Source organism: Embiotoca jacksoni, unplaced genomic scaffold, assembly GCF_022577435.1.
Source record: "Embiotoca jacksoni isolate LCO1_2020_lvr unplaced genomic scaffold, fEmbJac1.0.p SCAF_5, whole genome shotgun sequence".
Classification (NCBI taxonomy): Eukaryota; Metazoa; Chordata; class Actinopteri; family Embiotocidae; genus Embiotoca; species Embiotoca jacksoni.
The window spans coordinates 7,195,690-7,218,459 of NW_027185403.1; the positions used below are offsets into that span (position 1 = coordinate 7,195,690).

At 42.3% G+C, this 22,770-nt stretch overlaps 2 protein-coding genes and 1 non-coding gene across 14 annotated transcripts in view; 1 reads left to right on the plus strand and 2 right to left on the minus strand.

The window, feature by feature from the left end:
* mbnl3 (muscleblind-like splicing regulator 3) overlaps positions 1–11,565 on the minus strand; it is a 30,756-nt gene extending 19,191 nt beyond the window's left edge. For 4 of the 12 annotated variants that reach the window (XM_069171263.1, XM_069171261.1, XM_069171264.1 and 1 more), the window contains exons 1-2: positions 11,400–11,564; positions 3,113–4,125 (exon numbers count right to left, since the gene is read on the minus strand). In XM_069171263.1, coding sequence (XP_069027364.1) covers positions 3,113–3,286 — 174 coding nt within the window. In that variant the 5' untranslated portion in view covers positions 3,287–4,125; positions 11,400–11,564. Of the gene's footprint in view, positions 1–3,112; positions 4,126–4,215; positions 4,291–5,512; positions 5,799–11,399 lie in introns of those variants that run through there. The other 8 variants (XM_069171267.1, XM_069171268.1, XM_069171265.1 and 5 more) reach the window with 5 other exon arrangements.
* Positions 11,566–13,136: 1,571 nt separating this feature from the next.
* hs6st2 (heparan sulfate 6-O-sulfotransferase 2) lies at positions 13,137–16,194 on the minus strand. Its single transcript, XM_069171704.1, has 2 exons — positions 15,276–16,194; positions 13,137–14,290 (listed from the first exon to the last, which is right to left on the minus strand). Exons 1-2 carry the CDS (start codon positions 15,857–15,859, stop codon positions 13,462–13,464), a joined length of 1,413 nt encoding a protein of 470 aa, XP_069027805.1. The 5' UTR covers positions 15,860–16,194; the 3' UTR covers positions 13,137–13,461.
* A 221-nt stretch (positions 16,195–16,415) lies between these two features.
* Positions 16,416–16,488, plus strand: trnaf-gaa (transfer RNA phenylalanine (anticodon GAA)). The gene has a single exon. It is a non-coding gene; the product is annotated as a tRNA-Phe (tRNA).
* Positions 16,489–22,770: the final 6,282 nt, after the last annotated feature.

Here is a 22,770-nt window from a genome sequence, read left to right on the forward strand (position 1 = left end):
TGGTGGGCAGATGTGATGTTCACACTAATCATTTGAGAGGACAGCTGCACTCCAGTTAACAAGGTAAAAAGAACTAAGCGGCGAGCTCCCCTGTCCCCTCCCCTGCAGCAGGTTCAGACCGACCAGACAGAGCTAATGGAGGAGCAACAGGGAATGACAGCAGTCGGCTCGGACCGGCATGGAGATGCCAGATATGGGAGGGACGGTGAGAAGGGGAAGCCATTAGCAGATAAATCCATAAAATTAACAAAGGAGGGAGGGGCGGGCAGGGAGCAGGAGGAGGGAGTGATGCTTCAGAGCGGTTCTGTTGGGAACAGAGCGTGGTGCTTCTTTGGTTTTTCTAATCAGTCCACCAAAAGCAACGGTTGTCAGCCGAGTATAATCCTGAGCTTCAATGAGAACAGAGGCACTGTTGTAAAGAGGTGGTTGCTGACATATTGTGCCGCCACCACAGCCCTGCTGCCAGCCCTGATGAAGAAACCGTTTTGACCTTCAACTGTCACCAACTTCAGTTCGCTCTCAAACTAACAACATGACCCTGAGGCTTCAAACAGCTAAACGTGGCCTTTAAAGAGTCTACACTGCCTCTGGTACAAAGCAGCTTGCCTCTTTCTCTTTCTTTCAATGCAACCAGTACAGAGCCAGGCTGTTGCTCTGTGCTAAAAACAGCCGTGCCACTCAGGAAGATCAAACTATCCAATGGATACGCACTCCTGTGCTGTTGCTAGGCCCCCTCTCTCTGTCTCTCCTCTCCATCTCCCCCCTGCTCTGGAGGACATAACACAGAAAAATGGCTGAATAATAAATCCTAACTCAATAAACCAGGAGACAGCAGCTGCACTCAGACAGAAAGCCCCTTGTCTGGGTCTCACTTTTTCGTTGCAGGAAAGCTGAGGAGCAACATTTCCCACAAACACACATGAATCAAGACACATACACACACGCCGACACAGCAACAGTCTGTTTTTGATTTTAGCATAATTGGCCATTGATAGTTGGAGCTCCTCTAAAATACAGTAAAGCGTCAACACTTCTCAGAGTGCTTTTCTACTAAGTGTCAGCAGTGCTAGTGTTGTGCTTCTGTGGTGAAGGAGAGAGGATGAGAGTCAGGAGAGCAGCTGCAGTCATGTTGAAGCAACATGACCGACTAGCCCATATCAGTGTGGTGCATGAAACGGACCATCAGCAGAGAGGCTTTACGATAAATTACGCCTCAGTCAAATGGAAACAATAAAGCCATATTTCCACTGCTGGAACCAGCTCGGCTCAACTTTGTTTTTGTTTTTTTCCATTCGGCAACAGTTGTGAATAGTACCTGGTACTATTTCTGGTATCACCTCCGTCAAGGTTCCGAACAAGTTGAGCTGATACTAAAAGGTGCGGTGAAAACCCTGCAGACAACTGATTAAGCAGAGAGAATCGTGACAATCACTGCGTCACTGCGTCAATGACACCGGACATCCTGTTCATTCACTGGACTGGTTGATTAATGGCAACCTGCAGAACCCCGCTGTGGTCCAATGAGATGCAGATGTTCTTCTGTTAGGTTGCCGATGAAAGGATCCACTAAGCAAGTGTATGTGTGTGTGTGTGTGTGTGTGTGTGTGTGTGTGTGTGTGTGTGTGCTGTTGAAGATGATGTCAGGGTACTTACTAATGTGGTGTCGCCATAGTAATGATGCTGCATTGAGGGGGCATCAAAATGAAATCCAGAATAGTACCTGGTACCTAAAGCGAGTTGAGTCAAGTGGAGTAGAGCTGGTACCCGCAGTTGAAAAGGGGCTTAAACATCTTGTTAACCAGAAGACACTGTTTTAAGAATCTGTGTTACCATATGTCAGTTTGACTGGTTTAAAAAACTGTTGGGCAATATCATGATTGATACTATGGCCACTGAAAATACTTGATTCTGATTGGCTGTGTGGAATAATGTTTAGTAATCAGACAGTATAACCAGATCCCTATGATCTACGTGTTTGATTTCAGCTCTGTGTGGCAGGTTTAAATTATAAAGACAGGTACAAACTAAAAAATACCACGAATAAAAAACAGCTAAACAGCAGCACTGCGAGAGCCATGCAAATGAAATTTTGGATTTGCTTAATATCTGTGTGAAGCTGAATAAGCCATGCAACTTCAGATCAGTCCACATTCATTTTGAAATCCGATGACAAAAAACAACTTAATTTTGTAATTTTCAGTTTAAAATTGAAAATCCAGTTAACACTCCAGTGTCAAACGAAACCAGACACAAATGGGCTTACCAAAATCAAGTGATTTTGGTATTTTCAGGTAAAAAATTAGATGCTTTTTTTTCTGTTTGATTTCAGATTTCAAAACTGAGGCGGTCTAAAGAAGGAAACAGGGATTCTGGAGGAAAGAGAGGACTTTTGACATGACTTTAGCTGTTCCATGGAGGTAATTAGATCCCTTAATCCATTACAATCATGGAACTGACTCATATTCCCTCCCTTCTTACAGACATTTCCTGTCAATCACACAGTACACGGTAAGAATCACATTAAATTTTGATATGTGCTGTAGCATCATATAAGGGGCATATATATATATATATATATATATGCACAGTATATCACTATCATGAAACTGCCTGAATTGTGTATATATCACCCACCCTACCAATAAACACAAAATAATGATGAATATCAATATAATTCACAGAATCACAAAGAGATAAGGATGAAATTAGAAATATTCTAACAAATATAGCACAAAAAATTCAAAGTATTTGTAAAAAGAGAGAATCTGCTGACATAATTTGCAAGGTTTCAACCATTATTTAGGTGAGGGTGGAAGCCACCTTCACCTCTATATGATATAAATATATGGTCTTTTTTGTGTAAAAAAACAACAACATTTTTATTCTCCCTACAGGTGGTCTACCTCACCTAAGACACTACCTACAACTCTGGTTTGTGTGTATCTGGGGATGTGTGTGTAAGAGTCCACAAGCTAGCATGACCTTAACTACATTATACTACACAGAGCCAGAGGGCATCAACAACCCTGACACGGGCCATAATGAATGCCTGGAAATAAACAAGCTGTTTTACAGCAGGGACTGATGTGTGTAATGTCTGCTGCATTGTTACCTTGAGCGAATCAAAGCAGGCGATGACTCGGCCATTCTCCACATGGCAGCTCCGGGAGGGATGTGCAAACTTACATTCGGCGTCAGACCGTGAGCAGGTGCCTCTCTGAAACTCACGACACACTTCCAAGGTCAGCCATTTGGTGTCTCGCCCCATGGTCATGCTGACAGCCATCGGAGACGTTCACAAACACTGAGCTGCGGTGGGGCCAATGGACGGAAAACTGTCTGATGAGAGCAGGGGTGACTAATGGTGATTCAAGAAAAAAAAAATCCCCAGCAAAACACAGAGGAAATAGAAGCAAAAATATTTTAGTTTTTCCCTCAGTGCAAATAGGCAGCAAGTCCTTTTGGTTGGTGTATTTTGGGGGATATTTATCAGTTGTTCCTGGGAAAAGTGGCAGCTGAAGTTTCACTAGGGTGAGATAGAGGGGGTTGAGTGTGAGCAGAGGCCAGCTCTGTCTCAAAAAACAAGAAAAAAAGGAAACTACTCTGAGGACATCACTCTGGCATGCTTGGATATGTCGGTGAGAGTCTGTGCATTCACCTGTATCAACTGACACCTACTGTAAGTCACCGTTACATTCACGTCAACATGGCCGAGGCTGAGGCAGGAGTTCAAACTCAGGTTTACTCTTCTTGTATTTGGGAAGCCTGACGGAGAAAAGATTTCAAGCAGAGCCTTACACTGTATTGTCCTTGCAATGATTAGTCGAGGTGGCGGCTCAGCTCAGGGTATGCCGGGAAAGCAGCCCAGCAACGTGGGATGGATGACTCTGTGGCTGTCAGGATAAAATATAGCCTCCATTCAAGGCCAAACACACACTGAGCCCTGTCCTGCTGTAATCCAGCAGACTCGGCAGACGAACCCTCGCAGTAGGCACTTTGGAGTTCCACTTCCTCCTCTTACTTCAGTCTCTTTCTCATCCCTCCTTCACCGTTCTCTATTCTTCTGTTGTCATCCTCCTCACTGACCTCTCTGCTGCATGTCCTTGCTTGTTGTCTTGATGTTGACTGTAAAAACAGAAAAACAAACACTAATTTGAGGCATGAACAAAACGGCAGCCTGTTGAAGAGAAAATGTTGTTAATGTAAAGCCACAACCTCGCGGAGAGCTTGTTTAGACGGAGGAGGGCGACGAGGACCACGAGGCAGCAGGGTGAAAGCAAAAGAGCCAAAGAGAAGAAAGCGAGGGCAAACAAATAGGGGAGCAGAGCATACAGGAGGGAGGGAGGCAGCAATGAACAGGAAAGGGCAAGCTATGTCTTGATTAAGTGATACAAAAAGAGAGAGAGAGGGTGGGAGAGAGAGAGAAAGAGCGAGAGAGAAGGGATGGAGGGAGATTGCAGGCAGGACAGAGACGTCACTTCAGCTCCCGTGAGCTCCGCAGAGCAGAAACTAATGGACTAACTTGACATGAATCATGCTGCAATTTACAGTGAAAAGTGGTGTCCTTGAAGTGGCACGGGCTGGCATGTGTGGTCGACACAGATGATTCCTAGACAGCTATTAATGTTAAGGGAAGAGGCAGGAAAAGGAGAGACAGGGCAGAAAGGGAAGGGGCAGTTCCTCACAACTGCAGCTGCTGTGCTCAATGCAAAGCAACTGCCAATCAGACAGCCCATTACAGGCAGGCCGGGCACGTCATTGACCAATGACGGAGCATTTTAAAAACGCAGCTCCTCCCTTCACAGAGCCTGTCCTTGTTCCTCGCTTTTTTCACTGGTACAAGCACAGTCATGGCTGAGCCACATGCTAATATTCAAACTGAAAACAGCTCTGAGCTGACTCCGAACAGCTTTGTCTGCTCACGGACGTGGAAGAGGAAGGTGTGTAGACTATACTGCAGTATGATGCAAGGATGATGCATGCAGCCTGCTGTGCGGCTCTCTTAGGGAACATAGTGATGTGTCCGGTCACTAGGTGAATACAGATAATAATCGGTAAGGTGACACACAGTGAAGAAACACGATTTCACTTCCGAGGAGAAGGCAAAGTCCGAACTGCATTTTGGACTTTGGAACTGAAGAGAAAGGAAGACAGCTGCTGTATAAAACCTGAGGCTACAGCACCACAACAATGCAGAAAGTGAATAAACAATCGGCAAGATGCATTATGAGGAAGAGTGCAAAAAATAGGAGGAGGAGGAGAGGGCGTTGGAGCCGATATTATCAGTCCCTGCCTCTGATGGCGGCAGACACAGACGGAGGAAGCAACGGGAGGGAGAGTGTGAGGGAAGGAGTGTGTGTGTGTGTGTGTGTGTGTGTGTGTGTGTGTGTGTGTGTGTGTGTGTGCGTGTGCGTGTGAGAGCATGCAGATACACAGCCTAGAAGGAGAACACTGCAGTGGAGTGGGAGAAGGAGGGATAAGGGGGAGGTGGGAACTGAATTGATACACCCACCTTCAAACACAAGAACAAAGGCACATCCCAGCCAAAATAATGAGGCAGAAATGAGAGATGAGCAGGTACAGCCGTTGCTTTGCTTGCTTAACCATTATGCTCGTCTGTGCCTCCTCCTCCTCCTCGCAGCCTACCTCCAGATCGATAGAAACTTTTCTCAGGGGGACAAGACAAGCACTCCTGCAGCTTTGCCTGTCCTGCATTCAGGTCCACGTCAGTGTCAAGTGCCTTTGCTTACGCACAACCTGACGATGCAGCTCAGCAATATGCAACCCACATCATCAAAATGCTCCTCAGCAACGCTCCTCACTTCCTCTCCTCGCTCTCGCCACACCAGACACCAAATGGCGCACAGTTGCCATTACAACCATTCTTGGAAAGCTGCGCAGCAATACTGGCCCTCCTCCAAAGCCATCCGAGTTTATACTGCACCCGGTACCTCTGAATATTCACAAGAATAACCTTTTCTTGGCTCTTATGAGCTGCTGGAACAGCTGCCTTCCAGAAGATTCCCCCTCCCAAAAATGATTCCAACTGTTTAACCAAGCCTTTCCTTCTTAGCTTTGCCTTTGGCCTCTATTGGGGCCTTCACAGATACTGGAAGACAATGGGGACAGTTAAAAATAGAGAAATCATGCCATGGAATAATATGTAAGTAGGTTAAATTTGACTTGCCCACTTGGGGGTTGTGTTTGTTACAATAGGTTCTTGAGCAGACAGAATGATCTCTGGGAGCTTTCAGTAAACTAGTCGACTCGATATTTTACATCAGGAGACAAGTTTTATTTAACAGTTACTCATAAGTGGGTGTCGCCATGATATCCCTGAATGCAGAAATGTAAGAAAATGGAAAAAGACGGATTACTGTCATTGTATACTCGAAGTACAACAGCCTCTACTTGTACAATGGTGCTTTGAGCGACATGCTAACATTAGCATTGCTCTACATGATTTAATACCGGTGAAAATTCTTTATCACCAAAGTGATTATAATCAATTCTGAAGAAGATAAGAATGGCTGTACCAAATTTAATGGCAATATATTCAAGATTTGTCACATTAACTAAAATCCAAAAATTTCCAACTCAATTCTGTGCAAAATAAGATAAAATCCACCAAACAGTTGTTAAGATATAACAGTCTGGACAAACGTGGACTGGCCGGCTAAGAGACCACTAAAAGGCAGTCACATCGCCAAGAGTTTTGATTGACTCCATAGTCTACGTACACCATTGGACTACTCTACACATTCTTCAGACTGATAAAACCGCCCAGGTATATTGCCATCTTTATACAACTCTAACTCGGTTTCAAAATGCAACTCGAGTTTCCCATCATTCACCGTTCAAAACAAAAACATACAGATGGCCGTGTCTTCAAAAATGTCAAAAAACAAAGATAGATACAAAACAGCCGCATGGATTGTCTGCATTAAGCAAAGTATGTTTACTCACTTCTATTTCTTTTTTAAGCTATAATACTCTTTGGAAATTAAGCTTATTCAATTTGAAATGAAGTATTTTAAGGCTAGCACAACATTACAGACCACAGCATTGATCTCACATGAGGAAGAGGCCAGAAGATACAGGAACAGAACATACAGCAAATAAATGAGAGGCAAATGAGGTGAAAGGATTGAGTGAGAAAAAAAAGAAAGGAAACTCTGACTTTAAATGGAATTATAGCTCAATATTGATCGAGAGACATGGGCTTGATGCTGCATTATGGTGCAGTGTGGCCCAATAAGGTTGTGCCATATCATATTGTACACAATATTATCTGTGTAGTTTTAGTATCGTGATAAAGGCGATACTCTGGCGTAATGACATCAAACTGTTACGCAGTATAATGGTATGATGTATGCTACGTACAATCTATACTCAACCCAAACTACACAGCAACAACAAGCATAGCTGGAGGCAGCTATATCTTATAGGGAATATGAAACCCCCTCTGAGATACTGTTGTTTACAAACTAAAGAACCAGCAGAGATCATCCGTGTTCGCCCACCCCGACAGCCTACGCACCACAGCTATCTCAGTGTTGTCCACTGATGAATGAATTAAAGCTCTGAAGTAAGAACAAAATACAGTCTATATAACAGAGCATGATAAGCTTTAGCTACACTGCTAGGACACTAAATAAACAAGAATGTGTCATTTAATCCTATAATAATCACAGTTTTATTTAATGATAACAAAATGAGTAGTTTCAGCTCAAATGCGTGGACTTATTTGGAAATAGCTCCAAAATGCTCCACTGAATTCACACTTTATTGTAAGACAGCTGCATTAAAGTGTACATTTTGTACAGAAATAACCTACTGAACTTGTGCGACCTTTATAATGCAGCATAAACAGACGTATGCAGAATGCGGCACAGTGAATAAATACAGCGTGCCCTAGTTACAACGGGCCTTATGCTGCTGCTTGTCCTCCAGGCGTCTGCAGTGAGGCAAGGAGCTCCAGCAGTCAGTAGGTGGGGGTCAACATGTAGGTGGAACTGGACTGGGGGAAGTATAAGGAGGATAGATGAGCGCGTCTGCTGTTGACTCCAGCGCACTGCGTACCTCATGAAACACAGTGCACCAAAGGGCCACCGACAGCGTAACCTTCACCGGATCTCTGACGTCTGCAATATGGCTGGTGTGTAGGCTGGGTGTCATCTGGACAGACAGCCCTGCACCTGTTTGCCTCACACTGATAGGCAGCCCTATTTCATATAAAACATTCAGACGTGCATGACATGCACAAGGACGGAGACACATAAGTATTTAAGGGGGAAAAAAACATCCCCTTTGCTATATTCTTTTGTATGATAATAATAATATAGGTGAGGGAGCGTGTTAAAGGTGGAGTAAGCGATTCTAATCCAATACACTTAATGTCAAATTCAGCAAATATCTTCTTACAGTCCAATAGCTGTCCGTTCTGTGCGTGCTCAAAACAATCTGGTGTTTGTACACAGCCCTGGTTCTGTAAATCGGAATTAAACAAAGTGGCTCGGACCACAGCACACAACACTTTTCCAGACAGTTATCAAAAGGGGGCATTGGTGCTAGTTCATAAGATAGGGGGAAGAAAAAGTTAGAAAAAGAGATCGAGGAGAGGGCACTGTGGGAGCGAGAGGGACGGTAAATATGACATATGCTAATGTGCTGAACTGCACAACATAATCACATTATCAGAAAGGGGAGATGGACGAGAAAGAATCAAAGTCACAAGAACAAAAATCGAATATGAAGTGCGATGATCATGCAACGATGAAGAAAAAGAGCTTTCTTAACATCGGTGAGGTTTTTCAATGGTGGAAAAATTTCAGAGAGTTGAAATGCGTGAAGATGGATGCGAGGTTGCATTGAGGGGAGGGTTGTATATGTTTGGCTGTTGGGTTCAGATGTCAACCTTTGTCCAGAATTGCTGACTCCTCCTTTAAGTGCCCAGTCTGTCGCTTTTAATTTCTTTTCAGAGGCCCATGATATTTTTGGTGGCTAGAAAATGTAGCCTCCGCTACTGCTTTATCTACTCATTTTGAATTGTTCTGTATGGGGCTGCCCTCTGATCGTCAACGAGTCGAATCATCAGTCAACTTCTGCAAGTGGAGCAGTCATTTTGTTTTGTTTTTAGGTTTGGCAGTGCTTTCACACAGAGACATTGAACCTCTGCCTCCCTCAGAGGTGGAAGGAGATTTGGGTACTGGAGACACATGGAAGGTGACCAGCATGAAGCCGCTGTACTGCACTGAGGTTTGGAGGTCAAGGTCAAGTCTATCACCCCTACACGTGGGCTGCAGAGTGCTTCACGTAGGTGCCAGTGGTGGGGGACACTGGGTTTTCTGGTTGGGTGTGACGCCCCGAGTAGTGGTGTTTTTTGATCACATAAGGCCCCAACAACCCCAAAGGTGGCGACAGACGACGACACCTCCACTGCAATCCAGAAAAAGCGAGAGTCCAAGGGAGAGTTGACTCTTTATATTGAACAGACAAATCAACTGACAAACGTCTGAGTCAGGTACAGCCCTGGTTCTATCCAAGAAGTTTTAAAACAGTTAAGGTCGTGACATACGTCAAAACAAAGGCTAAAAGTATTATGTGGAAATGCTGAAAAGAGATAGAGGTTTAGATGAACTTGGAAATGTCTCCCTTTCTCAATTATTACACTTATTGTGAATTGCTCTAGAGAAGAGCATTTAGTAAATGTATTTGGTTTTATAAAGCAGGTTGACAGGGAGAAAAAAAAAGTCATAAAACGATGAAGTTCCTCTTTTAACAGACTGGGGAAAGTCAGTGTGGGACTGGAAAAACACTTTAACCCAGATCTGTTTGTCATTTTGGTTTCACACGAGACTCTGTGAGTTTCCCGTGGGATTTTTTTTAGTTTAATCTGGAGTTTCCCCATTCCCAAAAACTGGGTGAACTCCATTTTTAGAGGCACAGGTAGTCGTGTAACAAATACTGAAGCTGTGAAAACACAACTCTGATCTCTATCTAAATCATCTGTGTTACAGTTCACTAAACAGACAACTCTGTTGAGAGCAGTGACAAGGACAAGCGCAAAGCAGGTCAACATCAATGACCAGGTGATTGATTAAAAAGCATAAGGTGAACAATTCATAAATCACAATGAGAGTGAAAGCCAGAGTCCTGGAGGGAGGGAGCAAAATAATTAGGTTAAGTATCAGTAATCCTTTCAGCTCATTAAAGCACCACAGCTCCCATTCAAGCAAACATACAACACAGCATAAACACAATACTTGGAAGCATGCCACTTCACTTGCATATTTTATTTTAATATATGAATCAGAATAGAGACTGAATAAAGTATAGGCCCTGGAGCTTTCATTTCACTCCATAACACAAGTTCTGTGCTGGGAGTTTTCCATAACTGTAGTATGATAATGAAAGTTAACTGCGTGGAAAAACTGCAAATATTACAGCCAGGCCAAATTTTCGATTTGTTATTGCTGCTACAGTGTTGGTGAATGGTTTTAATTGCACCATTAAAGATTAAAAAAAAATGACCAGGCAGTTAATGCGTGTCTGTGAGAGGGAGATTAAAACAGGTTATGTGGGAAATGTGACTTTAAACCCTTGTGTGCGTGTGTGTGTGTGTGTGTGTGTGTGTGTGTGTGTGTGTGTGTGTTTGTCAGTTTATATTAAGTAAAGAAAAACTAGCTAGACCAGTACAGAGTCCACGGCCTGGAGGGAGTGTGAACTTGTCTTGACTGGCTGTATTGTTAAATGAGTCAATTCGTTCACTAGAACGGCATACAGTATATGTAAGCAAGTAGTGACAACACAGTATGCCATGGTGGCCTGAGTGTCCGACCCCTTGTAGGACAAACAAGGACAAGACTCAACCTCCTGCAGGCAGCCAAGTCCTGCAGACAAACAACCAGAGAGCAACCTGTCGGTGTTCTTCACCTCTGCCAGTTGTAATGGGTTTAAAGTCAATAATACTAATAAACAGAGTGACTCAGAAAGTAATTTCACATGGATTTTCTTTTTGCACTTCACAACCAAAAACAAATTGCACTTTAAACACTGGCAATATGAAGATATCCAGTTCATTTGAGACCGAACTAAACCCTTCTGTGCAGATCCCAGGCTAAAACATGACAGCTGCTCACAGCATCATTTGTATCGGGACGGAGCAGAGCTGTCAGCTCTCAGACCTGCCCAAAGCAACACTGCGATTGCGCCCGTATTTAACAACAACAAAGGCGGCTTTGAGCGTCTACGCAACAGGCAAGAGTGGAAGAAGCACATAAAATGTCTGCAGCATGGATTGGATATAAAACTCACCCCTAAGCTTAGTTATTTAAATGCGTCAGGCAGCATTAATATTGCTGCAAAGTCAACTGCGCCAGACGTGCCCAGCCTCTTACCTGTTTATAGTCCAAACGAGTCCAGGCTCAAATGTCTTCTCCTAAATGAACGTCGGTGGAAATGTTTGTTTAATCGCAAAGAGGTCCTGCACTGCTTTGAAGAGGGGAAATAATAAGAAAGGGCCGCTAGTTGGAAAATAATAAAATCGAAGCAAGTAAAAAAAAAAAAAAAAAAAAAAAAAAAAAAAAAAAAAAAAAATATCGTGTTGCCGCCGCAGAGTGAAAGAAAGAAGCGGGGTTTGGCAGCTCAAATGTAAGCTGCACCTACATTTGCTCGGCTGCAACACAGACTGAACAGACAGCAGATCACAGATTTGGGAGGAAAAAAAAAAAAAAAAAAAAAAAAAATGAGAGGGAGGGCATTATGGAGAGGGAGGAGTTGGACGAAAGAGTATGTGAGTATGTGTGTCTGTGTGTGCCTCGTTTATTAGATAACATCATCATGGGGAATCGAAATCACGACAAAAGCGCAGCAGGTATGAAGGTAGACTGCCACGACACCTCTCTAAGTGTGTGTGCATGAGATTACACAAATTCAAAGACGTTATGGGTGAAGAAAGACTCATGACTAGCGCCACTGAAGGCGCGCATTTGAAGATGTTTCACTTAGTAGCCTGTGGTTGGACTTAAAAATAAAATAATGACGAGAAGAATTTAGCTCTACAACACAATTAAAATGTATGCAGGTAGCAAAACATCCACCTGAGTAGTCCACTAGTATTTTAGTGTATTTCCGGTTTGTGTTTTTTAAATAATAAAACATAATATATTATGTTATATATTATATTATAATATAATTAAGCACTATTTCAAAAATATTAACAATAGTTTATCTTTTATCGCGGTCATATATCTACAAACCTTGCTAAAATTTGATGATTTGATTGATTGATGATCCCAAACAGGACATTCATTTATGAGAGTAATATTCTTCCCAATAGAGGAGCAGAGATAAGGTGCATGGATGTCATTGTGTCTGCTTGTCAGTTTCAGACTTCTGGCATTAGTTTTCCAAAAATAATATATACACACTAAAATGTGTTATACTTTTTATGTTTTCACTTCTAAAATTAACAGCACACACCTATTTCTGGCAGTACAATTGACTTTTAAAAATCGAATAAACTACTTCAACCTTTTTAGTATAGTGCTGACATTTATATTTTAGGAGCAGCTGTCACAGTTTATCCATTTATTAAATCCTCTGAGGATCACACTAAGAAATGGCCCTAATCCTACCCAACCAAATTTAAGAATAAAACCGTGATGTCAACTATCACCCCCAGTATCTGCACTCAGGAAGTTTGGATTTCAGTCAAATTACTTCAGCGCTCCCTGCTGGTGTTCCAGAGGTTTGCAAGGGCAACACAAAAGCTTGCAGTCTTTGTGCACATGTTTGGGAAAAAAAAAAGGGCATCAGGCAGAAGACAAGCTAGGATGGCAAGAGTACAACAGCAACGCAGCAAATGTAAAAGCTTTTTTTTTATATATATAAAAACCAGACAAATTCAGTCATTTTACAACATTAGCAGTTAATGCTACACATTGAGGTATTTATGAAAACTCCATCCGCCTTTTTTGTTACTGAAAATACACTTAAAAACACATTTTAAAATGTACACATTTCAGACAAGAACAATTTGGAGAACATATAGATTGTTAATCACAGATAGTAGTGTATTATAAATAGAAAAAATGTATTACAGTGTTCATTGTAATACCCCCCCCGCCCCCCCTTGCTCAAACCTATATCACAAAGAGTTCAGATGTGTTTAAAGTAGGAGAACAGTGTAGAAGGCTCGTGACATCACTTAAAGGTTTAGGATTTCAGGTAGCTTGACTTTCCTTTCTTTCTGTCAAGGAAATGCACCCATTATGAATGTCAGTGGTGGCAAAGAAATACAATCAGTAACAATAAATTAATGTGTCATTTAAACAGTTTATGGCAAAAAAAAATAAAAATGTGGAAGGCATGTACTAAAAACAACATGGAATCATGAAAACATACAAGGCAGAACTTGGCACGCTTAGTATTAAGACACCCCACTGCTCAAGCCCATCACTACCACTGTTCAACATTGTCTACGTAGTCCTCCATGGTGCTATTCTCATCCAAATCCCACCAGTCCGGGAGTATCGCTTCAGACTCCGCGCCGTCCTCGCCAGCCTTCTCCCTCCGCTGCTCCTCCTTTACGACAGCATGGTTGTTGGTCAGACGTGGAGCTTCTGTGGGCTTCAGCTGCCTCCCTTGCTTTGTTGTGAGCCTTCCACGAAGCCGCCTCCTCTCCTGTTGCCGCCTCTCCCTGGCCTGCCTGCGCTCCTGCTGCCTCGCCACCTGGAAACGCTGCAGGAAAAGGTCGCGTGCATACTCGTACAGCTCTACGTCCCATTGGTTTAGTTGGCGGATTCTGCGTTGTGTCTCAGTTGGTACCTCAACACTGGAGGCCCGTGTGCCGTTGAGCTGTGTGAAGGGTGCAATGAACTCCAAGTTGAAGGTTCGCTCAAACAGATACTGGGTCTTACGCTGGTACTCTGTCAGTCCAAAGAAAGCCATTCCTCGTAGGTTGCGTTTGGCGCTCTCCAGAAGCACGGCCCAGCGCTCCTCCTCGCTCATGGCCGAGACGTTGTAGCACCCCACCAGGCTGAGGTCAGCCAGCATGCGGGTCTGCCGGTTGTTGGCCAGGTTGTACAGGCAGTCCATGAACTCCTGCAAGGAGCAACCCGACCAGTCGTCTCCCGAATAGCAGCTTGGCAGCTCTGACAGCGTCGGTGAACGTCCCTCGCACACGTGCAAGGAGGCCTTCCACGTGGCACCGCGCTGCACATGACGCCACTCACTCAGGTAGCGTGATACTGGGTCTCTTAGGATGGTTATATAATAATAGTTCCTCCTGGAAAGACAAAAGCAAATTAGGTCCGTGATAAGCCAAACTCAAAAAGCCACAAATTGTCTCTGCAATTATTTGTGTTCATTCTATTAAAGTGCTGCAACTAATTGGTTTTACGCTATAATGTTAAGATAATAAATGCAGTGTGGGGAAAAAAAAGGTGAGTAGTAAAGCAGATGGTGTTAAATACAAGAAACCACACCATCTCTTTTGTTGTATCAGGCCAAACAAGTCCTGTTTTGATCAAATTAAAACAAAGATCCCGCAGTCTTATGGCCCGTTTATTTGATCTGCATGTACTAGAAACGTTTGTGAACCAAAGGTTAAGTATAGATTCGCAACAACATTATACTTTCTGTGTTGGCTTCTTAAAAAACCTCATGTTAAAAAGAGATTTTGACTACCTGCTTTCTGCAGTAGTAAAACTTTCTCCAAGTGTTTGCAGAGTGGGTTTTTAATCTGGCTTTTAACTGAGACATACTGGACAAATATTTTGCCATTAGGAGTAATTTTTCCTCTACAGCAATGATGATTTTGTACCGTTAAAAGCTACCTTGCATTATACTGTAATGCTGAATCGTGTGAATAGTTACAGGTTATATAATTGCTATGATAAATACAGTGATTTATTTTAGTTTGTGTAAGACTTAGGTGCACATGTTTATTGAGGTTTTGAAGGTGCTCCGGAAAGAAAATATGAAAAAAAAAAAAAAAAAGTTCCAATCATGTTTAACCATTATCATCACTATATCTGTGTATTGTTTTCCATAATTTGCAACAACCAAAAAGCTAAAAGGCAAAACTTGTTAAAGAAGTCCACTGGGGAGTTACTTCATTCATTAGATATGAGAAAAGTCATTTAGTGGATGCTCTCCACAATTCATACTTGGGTGGTGCACAAAATGGTGTTGGTGCTGCGCCTCAGCCTCATCATGGTCAGGAAATCATCAAGTGAATACTAAGTGTATGGAGCCCCTCTCTTACTAACCTGGGCAGGTTCTTGGGCAGGTCTTTGGGGGCCTCTCTTGAGTCCATGCGTGACGGGACACAGCTGGTCAGTTCAGTCCAGTCCGCATGCAGCCCGCAGCTCCAGCCGGTGGAGAAACGTGAAAAGAGCCAGGTCTCCTTTTTACCTGGCCGTAAACATGTGCACTTCTTCTGCCCTGCGTGGCACTCGCAGGGCCTCTCTAGCTGAATGTTCCGCACCAGGTGTCGACCAAACGTCGTGCCGCCTGTTTTCTGGATGTGCAGGAAAACGATAACATCATCCCCTTTGATGTTGAAGTCTACGACGCGATTTAGGTCTGCTTTGGTGAAGTTGAAGCGAGGAACAAAGCGGGCCATGGCGCCGTCTTCTGCGCTGTACGGATCCTTTTGGAGCCCGTCTTGGACTTCCCTACCACCGCCCCGTGAACCAGTTGCACTGCCGACGTTAAACCAGGACCCCAGCTGGTGGAGCAGCTGGCACTCGGACCTGCTCGGGCACACATACTGGACCATAATGACGCCGAAGAGCAACACCATGAGCAAGACGAGCAGGAGCCGGTGGTGGCTGCTGGATTTCTCATCCATCTTCCCGGGATGGACAGAAAAACATCACTCAGGCAGTCCGGACCCCTGCCTCGGCTGGGGGACCTCGGAGAGACGTGAATATGTGGACGCCAAATGAAGCGAAAACAATAACAACGCGGTTATTCGCCAACCATCGTTAACGAGCCGGGGAGTCACAAAATCAGACCACAGCTTGCTGTCATTTTTGCTGCATCATATAAAACAGCGCATATAGGTTTCACTTCAAATAGTTGAATAGTTCCTTCATTGGTGTCCGTCAGCTCAACAAAGCGATAATCTTTCTTACAGCAGTAATCCGAGTCCTCCGTGGCCATCGATTCTTGACCTTTCTTCCCAGCAGCCACCGCGCTCGGTGTGGGAGTGAAAATTACGTCACCATGGAACGTTCCAATCCAGAGCCACAGAGGCAGTTAACCCAACATCCGGATGTGTGTTTTTATCACGCGCTGGGTGTCTGTTAATTGTTTACAAACAAAACTAAATACTCAAAGGATGTATAGACTTTGTCCTTTGACTGTATGGACAAATCTGATATGCGTCTCGTACCGTTTTCATCGCCGAAATAGCTCAGTTGGGAGAGCGTTAGACTGAAGATCTAAAGGTCCCTGGTTCGATCCCGGGTTTCGGCATTTTGATATACTGATTCATAATCGGTGTTTTTTTTTTTTAGTATGCTCAAAAGGGCAACACACAAATCAGCTAAAAATCAGACAGTAAGCAGACAGTATATCACTCTAGCTAGGTTACACCACTTCAACATTAATATTCAGGACACATGCATTAATGTAAATTACCCGACGGCCTCACATCACAGAGTCCATCTTTTCCAAACCAATCAGCGAGCCAGCTCCATCTTTTGCTAACCAATCAAATGCCGGAATCCATCTTTCAAGGACCAATCAGGGTGCGAAGTCCATCTTTCCATGAGCGACCCAGATGGAGTCCATCTTGGTAGGAGACCTGGAAATGAGACCAATCCAATTGAGACCAATCAAATTGTGAGATCAAAATTTTTATATAAAATTTTTTTTTAATTAAGTGCATTTTCCTGAGACCAATCAAACGGAGAGATCAAACTTTTCAAGCCAATATTTTAAACGTCTGATCTTTCCAAATCCAATTACAAGATACAAGTTTGGTAAAACAAACAAGCGTTTATGCTGCCATTTTTCGCAGGTGTTTTCCAAAGGTAAATCAAACCCTCTGTGCTCTAATCTGAATTTAACCGAATTTGAATATTATCAAATGTACTGCGTGAATTTTGATCGCTGCCATTTAAGTAAACCACAATTTAAAATAGTTGAATTTGCGAGGTTTGTGTTATAAACCAGTTCAACATTGGTACCTAACTAGCTTTAGCTAACTATTCCCAACCAAGGTGACCAGATTGCCGGTTTCGTCAGGACTTTCCTGGTTTTTCTAGCCTGTCCATTTGTCCAGAGCATTATTAAGGTATGTAAATATGTCACCCATATATACAGTGGTGTGAAAAAGTGTTTGCCCCCTTCCTGATTTCCAATTTTTTTGCATGTCTGTCACACTTAAATGATCCAGATCATCAAACAAATTTAAATATTAGTCAAAGATAACACAAGTAAACACAAAATGCAGTTTTTAAATGAAGGTTTTTATTATTAAGGGAGAAAAAAAATCCAAACCCACATGGCCCTGTGTGGAAAAGTGTTTGCCCCCTCCTGTTAAAACATAACTGTGGTTTATCACGCCTGAGTTCAATTTCTCTAGCCACACCCAGGAATGATTACTGACACACCTGTTCTCAATCAAGAAATCACTTAAATAGGACCTGCCTGACAAAGTGAAGTAGACCAAAAGATCCTCAAAAGATAGACATGCCGAGATCCAAAGAAATTCAGGAACAAATGAGAAAGAAAGTAATTGAGATCTATCAGTCTGGAAAAGGTTATAAAGCCATTTCTAAAGCTTTGGGACTCCAGCGAACCACAGTGAGAGCCATTATCCACAAATGGAGAAAACATGGAACAGTGGTGAACCTTCCCAGGAGCGGCCGGCCGACCAAAATTACCCCAAGAGCGCAGCAACGACTCATTCAAGAGGTCACAAAAGACCCCACAACAACATCCAGAGAACTGCAGGTCTCACTTGCCTCAGTTAAGGTCAGTGTTCATGACTCCACCATAAGAAAGAGACTGGGCAAAAATGGCTGCATGGCAGAGTTCCAAGACGAAAACCACTGCTGAGCAAAAAGAACATTAAGGCTCGTCTCATTTTTGCCAGAAAACATCTTGAAGACTTTTGGGAAAATACTCTGTGGACTGACGAGACAAAAGTTGAACTTTTTGGAAAGTGTGTGTCCCATTACATCTGGCGTAAAAGTAACACCGCATTTCAGAAAAAGAACATCATACCAACAGTAAAATATGGTGGTGGTAGTGTGATGGTCTGGGGCTGTTTTGCTGCTTCAGGACCTGGAAGACTTGCTGTGATAAATGGAACCATGAATTCTACTGTCTACCAAAAAATCCTGAAGGAGAATGTCCGGCCGTCTGTTCGTGACCTCAAGCTGAAGCCAACTTGGGTTCTGCAGCGGGACAATGATCCAAAACACACCAGCAAGTCCACCTCTGAATGGATGAAGAAAAACAAAATGAAGACTTTGGAGTGGCCTAGTCAAAGTCCTGACCTGAATCCTACTGAGATGCTGTGGCATGACCTTAAAAAGGCGGTTGGTGCTGGAAAACCCTCCAATGTGGCTGAATTCCTAATTATCTTTTTTTTTTTTTTTTTTTTAATGTTATGTCATTGTATTGGTGTGTTACTTGCAGATGTTCAGACTGCGTATGTTTTATTGTTGTTGTTTATGTTGGTTCTCTTATTATTAAAGTTAAAAAAAAATTTAAAATGTCCCCTCGGGGATTAATAAAGTAACTACCTAACCTAACCTAACCTAATAAAGAGATGTTTAAAAAAATAAATAAAAGCATGAACGGACGGAATTAAGGGTGTCCACCGATTCAAGTCGTCTGCCGCTTCAAGTCGTCCAGCACTTGAGGATATGCAACACTCCATGATGTCCAACACTCGAGACATTTCAGGCTGTCAAACCCTCCTGGCTGTCCAAAGCTGAAGCAGAATCGTTTTGTAGATCTCGGTCTACAAATGGTGGGTAACGTTTTGTTCTTTAATGCTGGGTTGTGTACTTAACATGGCCGCCGTGCCATAGCTTTCCCTCCATACAGGTTTACAGGTGTCAACACGGATGCAAATCTGTATTTCCTTCAATTTGTCCAGCAAGTTTGAAGCCATCCCAGTCTGATATGGGCCTTTTTTAAAGCAGAACCATTCATTGTTGCGATCTACTGAAGGTACCCCACCTGTTTTATCGTGATATGTTTTTTTGCATGGCCGCTGTGCCACTCTCCCTTACCCTTTTACATAGCACCCCCATGTGCTCTTTTTGCCTTCTTGCACATTGTCACTCACACTGTCTGAGGCTGTCTGGCTGAATTTACATCTCTGATTTGTTACCTTGTCCTTTGTGCTTTGATTTGGCCACGTGGGCCTGAACTTTTCCTAAAATCTTTTGCTTTGTCTTTCTGCCTGTTTTTCGTCTCTCGCTCTCCCATCTGTCATTATTCAGACGGGACAGATGGGAGACTATCAAAGCCTACCCAATTAGGCTTTTGTGTTTGCATTTAATAGGACTTGTCTTGGCTGCTGTGCTATAACTATTTATTGATCTCGTATCTATTCTGTTAGAATCTGTTTTGGTGCACTAACTTTTTTTTCGCCAGGAAGATCTACGAAAAGTGAGAACCTCTTTTTTTTTTTTTTTTAAATATTCTTTAATTGTGTGTTTTTTGCATGGCTCCTGTGCCTTGTGTTGACCGCCTTGCCAATCTCTAGCCCTGTCTCTGCTCAACATGGCAACTTTGACTATTTATGTACTTCTGTCTGCCTGCCCGTCCTGTTTTTGCAAGGCCCGTGTGCCATGACTATCAGGCGCTCTGCCGACATTTCTACAAACTCTTTCATCCATCAATACTTCATCCATCAATTTTTCAGAATAGACTGTCTGCCACATCTACAAAAAGGTGTGTCAATTTCATTCTCTAAAGCTGGCTTATTTCATGGCCCGTGTGCCATGACTGTCGGCTGCTGATCTTTCTCTCTCCCTGCCAAACACAGTGACCATTCTCTTGCGTGAGCATTTTACCGTATATGATTGGAGCTTCACAGAACAGCCAACTAAATCCTCCATAGCAGGTGGAAAAGCTCTGCGACACCTTAACTTATCCTTCAGTAAATTAAACCATATTTTACTACAATCAGCAAAATATATCGACACAAAATTAAAGAACTCAAAATGTAGATCATAACGTAAGGGTACCGTTACATTTGAATCCAAATACAGCCATGGGTTAAACTTGTCTCATATGTTAAAATATTAAAATCCAGGATCCTGATGTGCATATAGACGCTCTCGGTCCTTAAATGAATCACATTTAACACCAGTAACATTAAAGAAATGTACTATAAATGATTAAACAGTTTTTGGTAGACCATGTGACAAAAACAGAATTATGAAAATAATACAAAATGTTGCACAACTTTTCACAATAGGACCTCAGGATTAAATCCTGTCCTCAGTCGTAACAGAAACACAATAAAATCAAAACATGGACCAGCACTTTAAAACTTGTCTCGCTACTTATTACTTTTTATAAGGGATGGGGGCACAGTTTTTTAGGTTTGTCTTACAAAAACAGTCAGGACGGTAAACAGGTTTTGCTTGTTATTCCAACTTTATTGAATTACTGTTAAAAAGATTTATGCCTTTCATTCAAGTAAGATAAAAAATTGTGACTCTGCTTTCAGGATTTATGATAATTACAGCAAGAAGTTTGTGTATGTTGCAAGACAAAGCTGGCAGTCCTTTAAACACCATCGTAGCTTCATTTTTGTGTTATTTCATGTTCAACAGACATATAAGTGGACCCAGTATGTGCCGTTCTGTCTTTAAATACATATTAAAGTAATCTATTTAGAATTGAATCACTGAGCTGAGCTGCTTGTGTGTTGGCCTTGTTTTCAGAATGGCAGCCTTCCCTAAAGAGCAGCGTTACAAGACTCATAATGTTCCCCATTTGTTTAGTGCCACAGACATCATGTCTAGTCAATTATGTTGTAATTCACTCTAGAAAATGTTTGCTTTCAGGAAGTACCTCATTTAAATGCTCATCAACCAGAAGATGACCTTCCACTTTTTAGTGCTCAATTCATCAATCTGACATCTTTTTGCACATCATGATTGACATGGTCATGATTTTTGCAACTACATTTTGGAAAACAAGGCTCTGCGGTCTGAAAGTAAAGTTAGCAACAAGCATATCGTTTATCATTATTCATATGCTAATGAACTATTCATAATCATTTCATTTATCCGTTTGTGATAATTTGCATTCAGAAAGCTCAAGACAAAAACTCTGTCACAGTATTTTGAAATCATGGTGATGTGACTCAGTCTGGGCCCATCAACGTGTCTGTATGAACAATGGTCTCTCTGCAGGGTTCATTTACTTACTGTAAAATTTCTAAACCATTTGTACTGGTTTGGAAAATGATGAGACCATGGAACTGACCAATGGAACGGGGTGTTTTTGCAGGCTGTACTGTCATTAACTTTGAGCTGATCAACATAATATTCATATAATTTTTGACAACCACAGCTGTTGTTATGCAATTTTCTTTGAGTGTTGAGTGTTAATGCAGTAATGGGCCTTTTACCAGTTATCTCTCTCTGCCTTGTGTCTTTCTAACCTGTAAATAAAATGTTTACTAGCTTGCAATAGTAATCAGGATTTGATTTAATGTGATTTATCTCTAAGATAGCCAACTAAAAAGCAAACGACTTCTCAGTCTCTGAATCTGAGAGGAAGAAAACTGAATTTGTTTTAGCGTCTCAGTTTTGTGCTTCATGTTTCATTCTCTGCTGTCTCGGTGGGTTTGAAACTGAAACCTGCTCCACAAAATTTCAGCTTATTTTAGGAAAACACACTTTGGTTTATCTGTAGACAGCAGGTCTGTGGTGGGTTAGTGAAAAAGAGAGGAATTTGTTAAAAGATACATAAAATGGAGTGTGGCATTAATTGGCAATACCGGTCTTCTAAATTGAGCACTGCTGCTTTTTTTTTTTTATTCCTCCAGTTTACAGGCTTAAAAGTAGCCAACTGAATTTAATTTAACTCAATTGTAAAATGTGCAGTTCAGTTTTAAATAATTGTAATGTTGGACTCGGGCTCCTGCTAGTACAAAGCCAATATGTGTCAGCCCCCAGTCCTGCGTGTTCTTTAATGAGGCAATAGGAGAAGATGTCAGGCTTCAAGATATTTATTTAACAGCAGCAGAATAACCAGTTTACAGAGCTCTGGGTCCAGACTATGTTTCCCTGACCACAACAGGGTATGTGTGTCAGTTCACGAAGTCTGATCTCCTGACTTTCCCTGACCCAGTTTTCTTATAGTCCAGACACCAAAAAGTCATGTGTATTGATGTGTCCTTTGTTGGTTGGTGGAGGTGGTGGTTGTCTTCCTTCACACCCTGGAGTCCTCCAGACAACCTCTACACCTTCATTCACAAACACAGCCTTTTGTCTACACCTTCATTCACAAACACACCCTGTTGTCTACACCTTCATTCACAAACACAGCCTTTCGTCTACCCCTTAGGATTAATAGTTGATAATACGACCTATATATAATTAATATGATATGGCATACATATATGTTGTATTATTGTAAACATAACCTAGCACAGAACCGCACAGTATCCAAAAGCTAATTTCTTCAGAAAATTGGGATTTTATTCAGTGACATTTGTCAGTTATGTCATGTAAGATAAATGACACAAAACAAGCCTCCAGGTGTCACTGA

Excerpts from the sequence above, each read along its gene's own strand:
- hs6st2 (XM_069171704.1), bottom strand. The coding sequence starts at position 15,859 with ATGGATGAGAAATCCAGCAGCCACCACCGGCTCCTGCTCGTCTTGCTC. Across the intron at positions 14,291-15,275 it reads CTGCCCAAGAACCTGCCCAG|GAGGAACTATTATTATATAA; the intron begins GTTAGTAAGAGA and ends TTGTCTTTCCAG.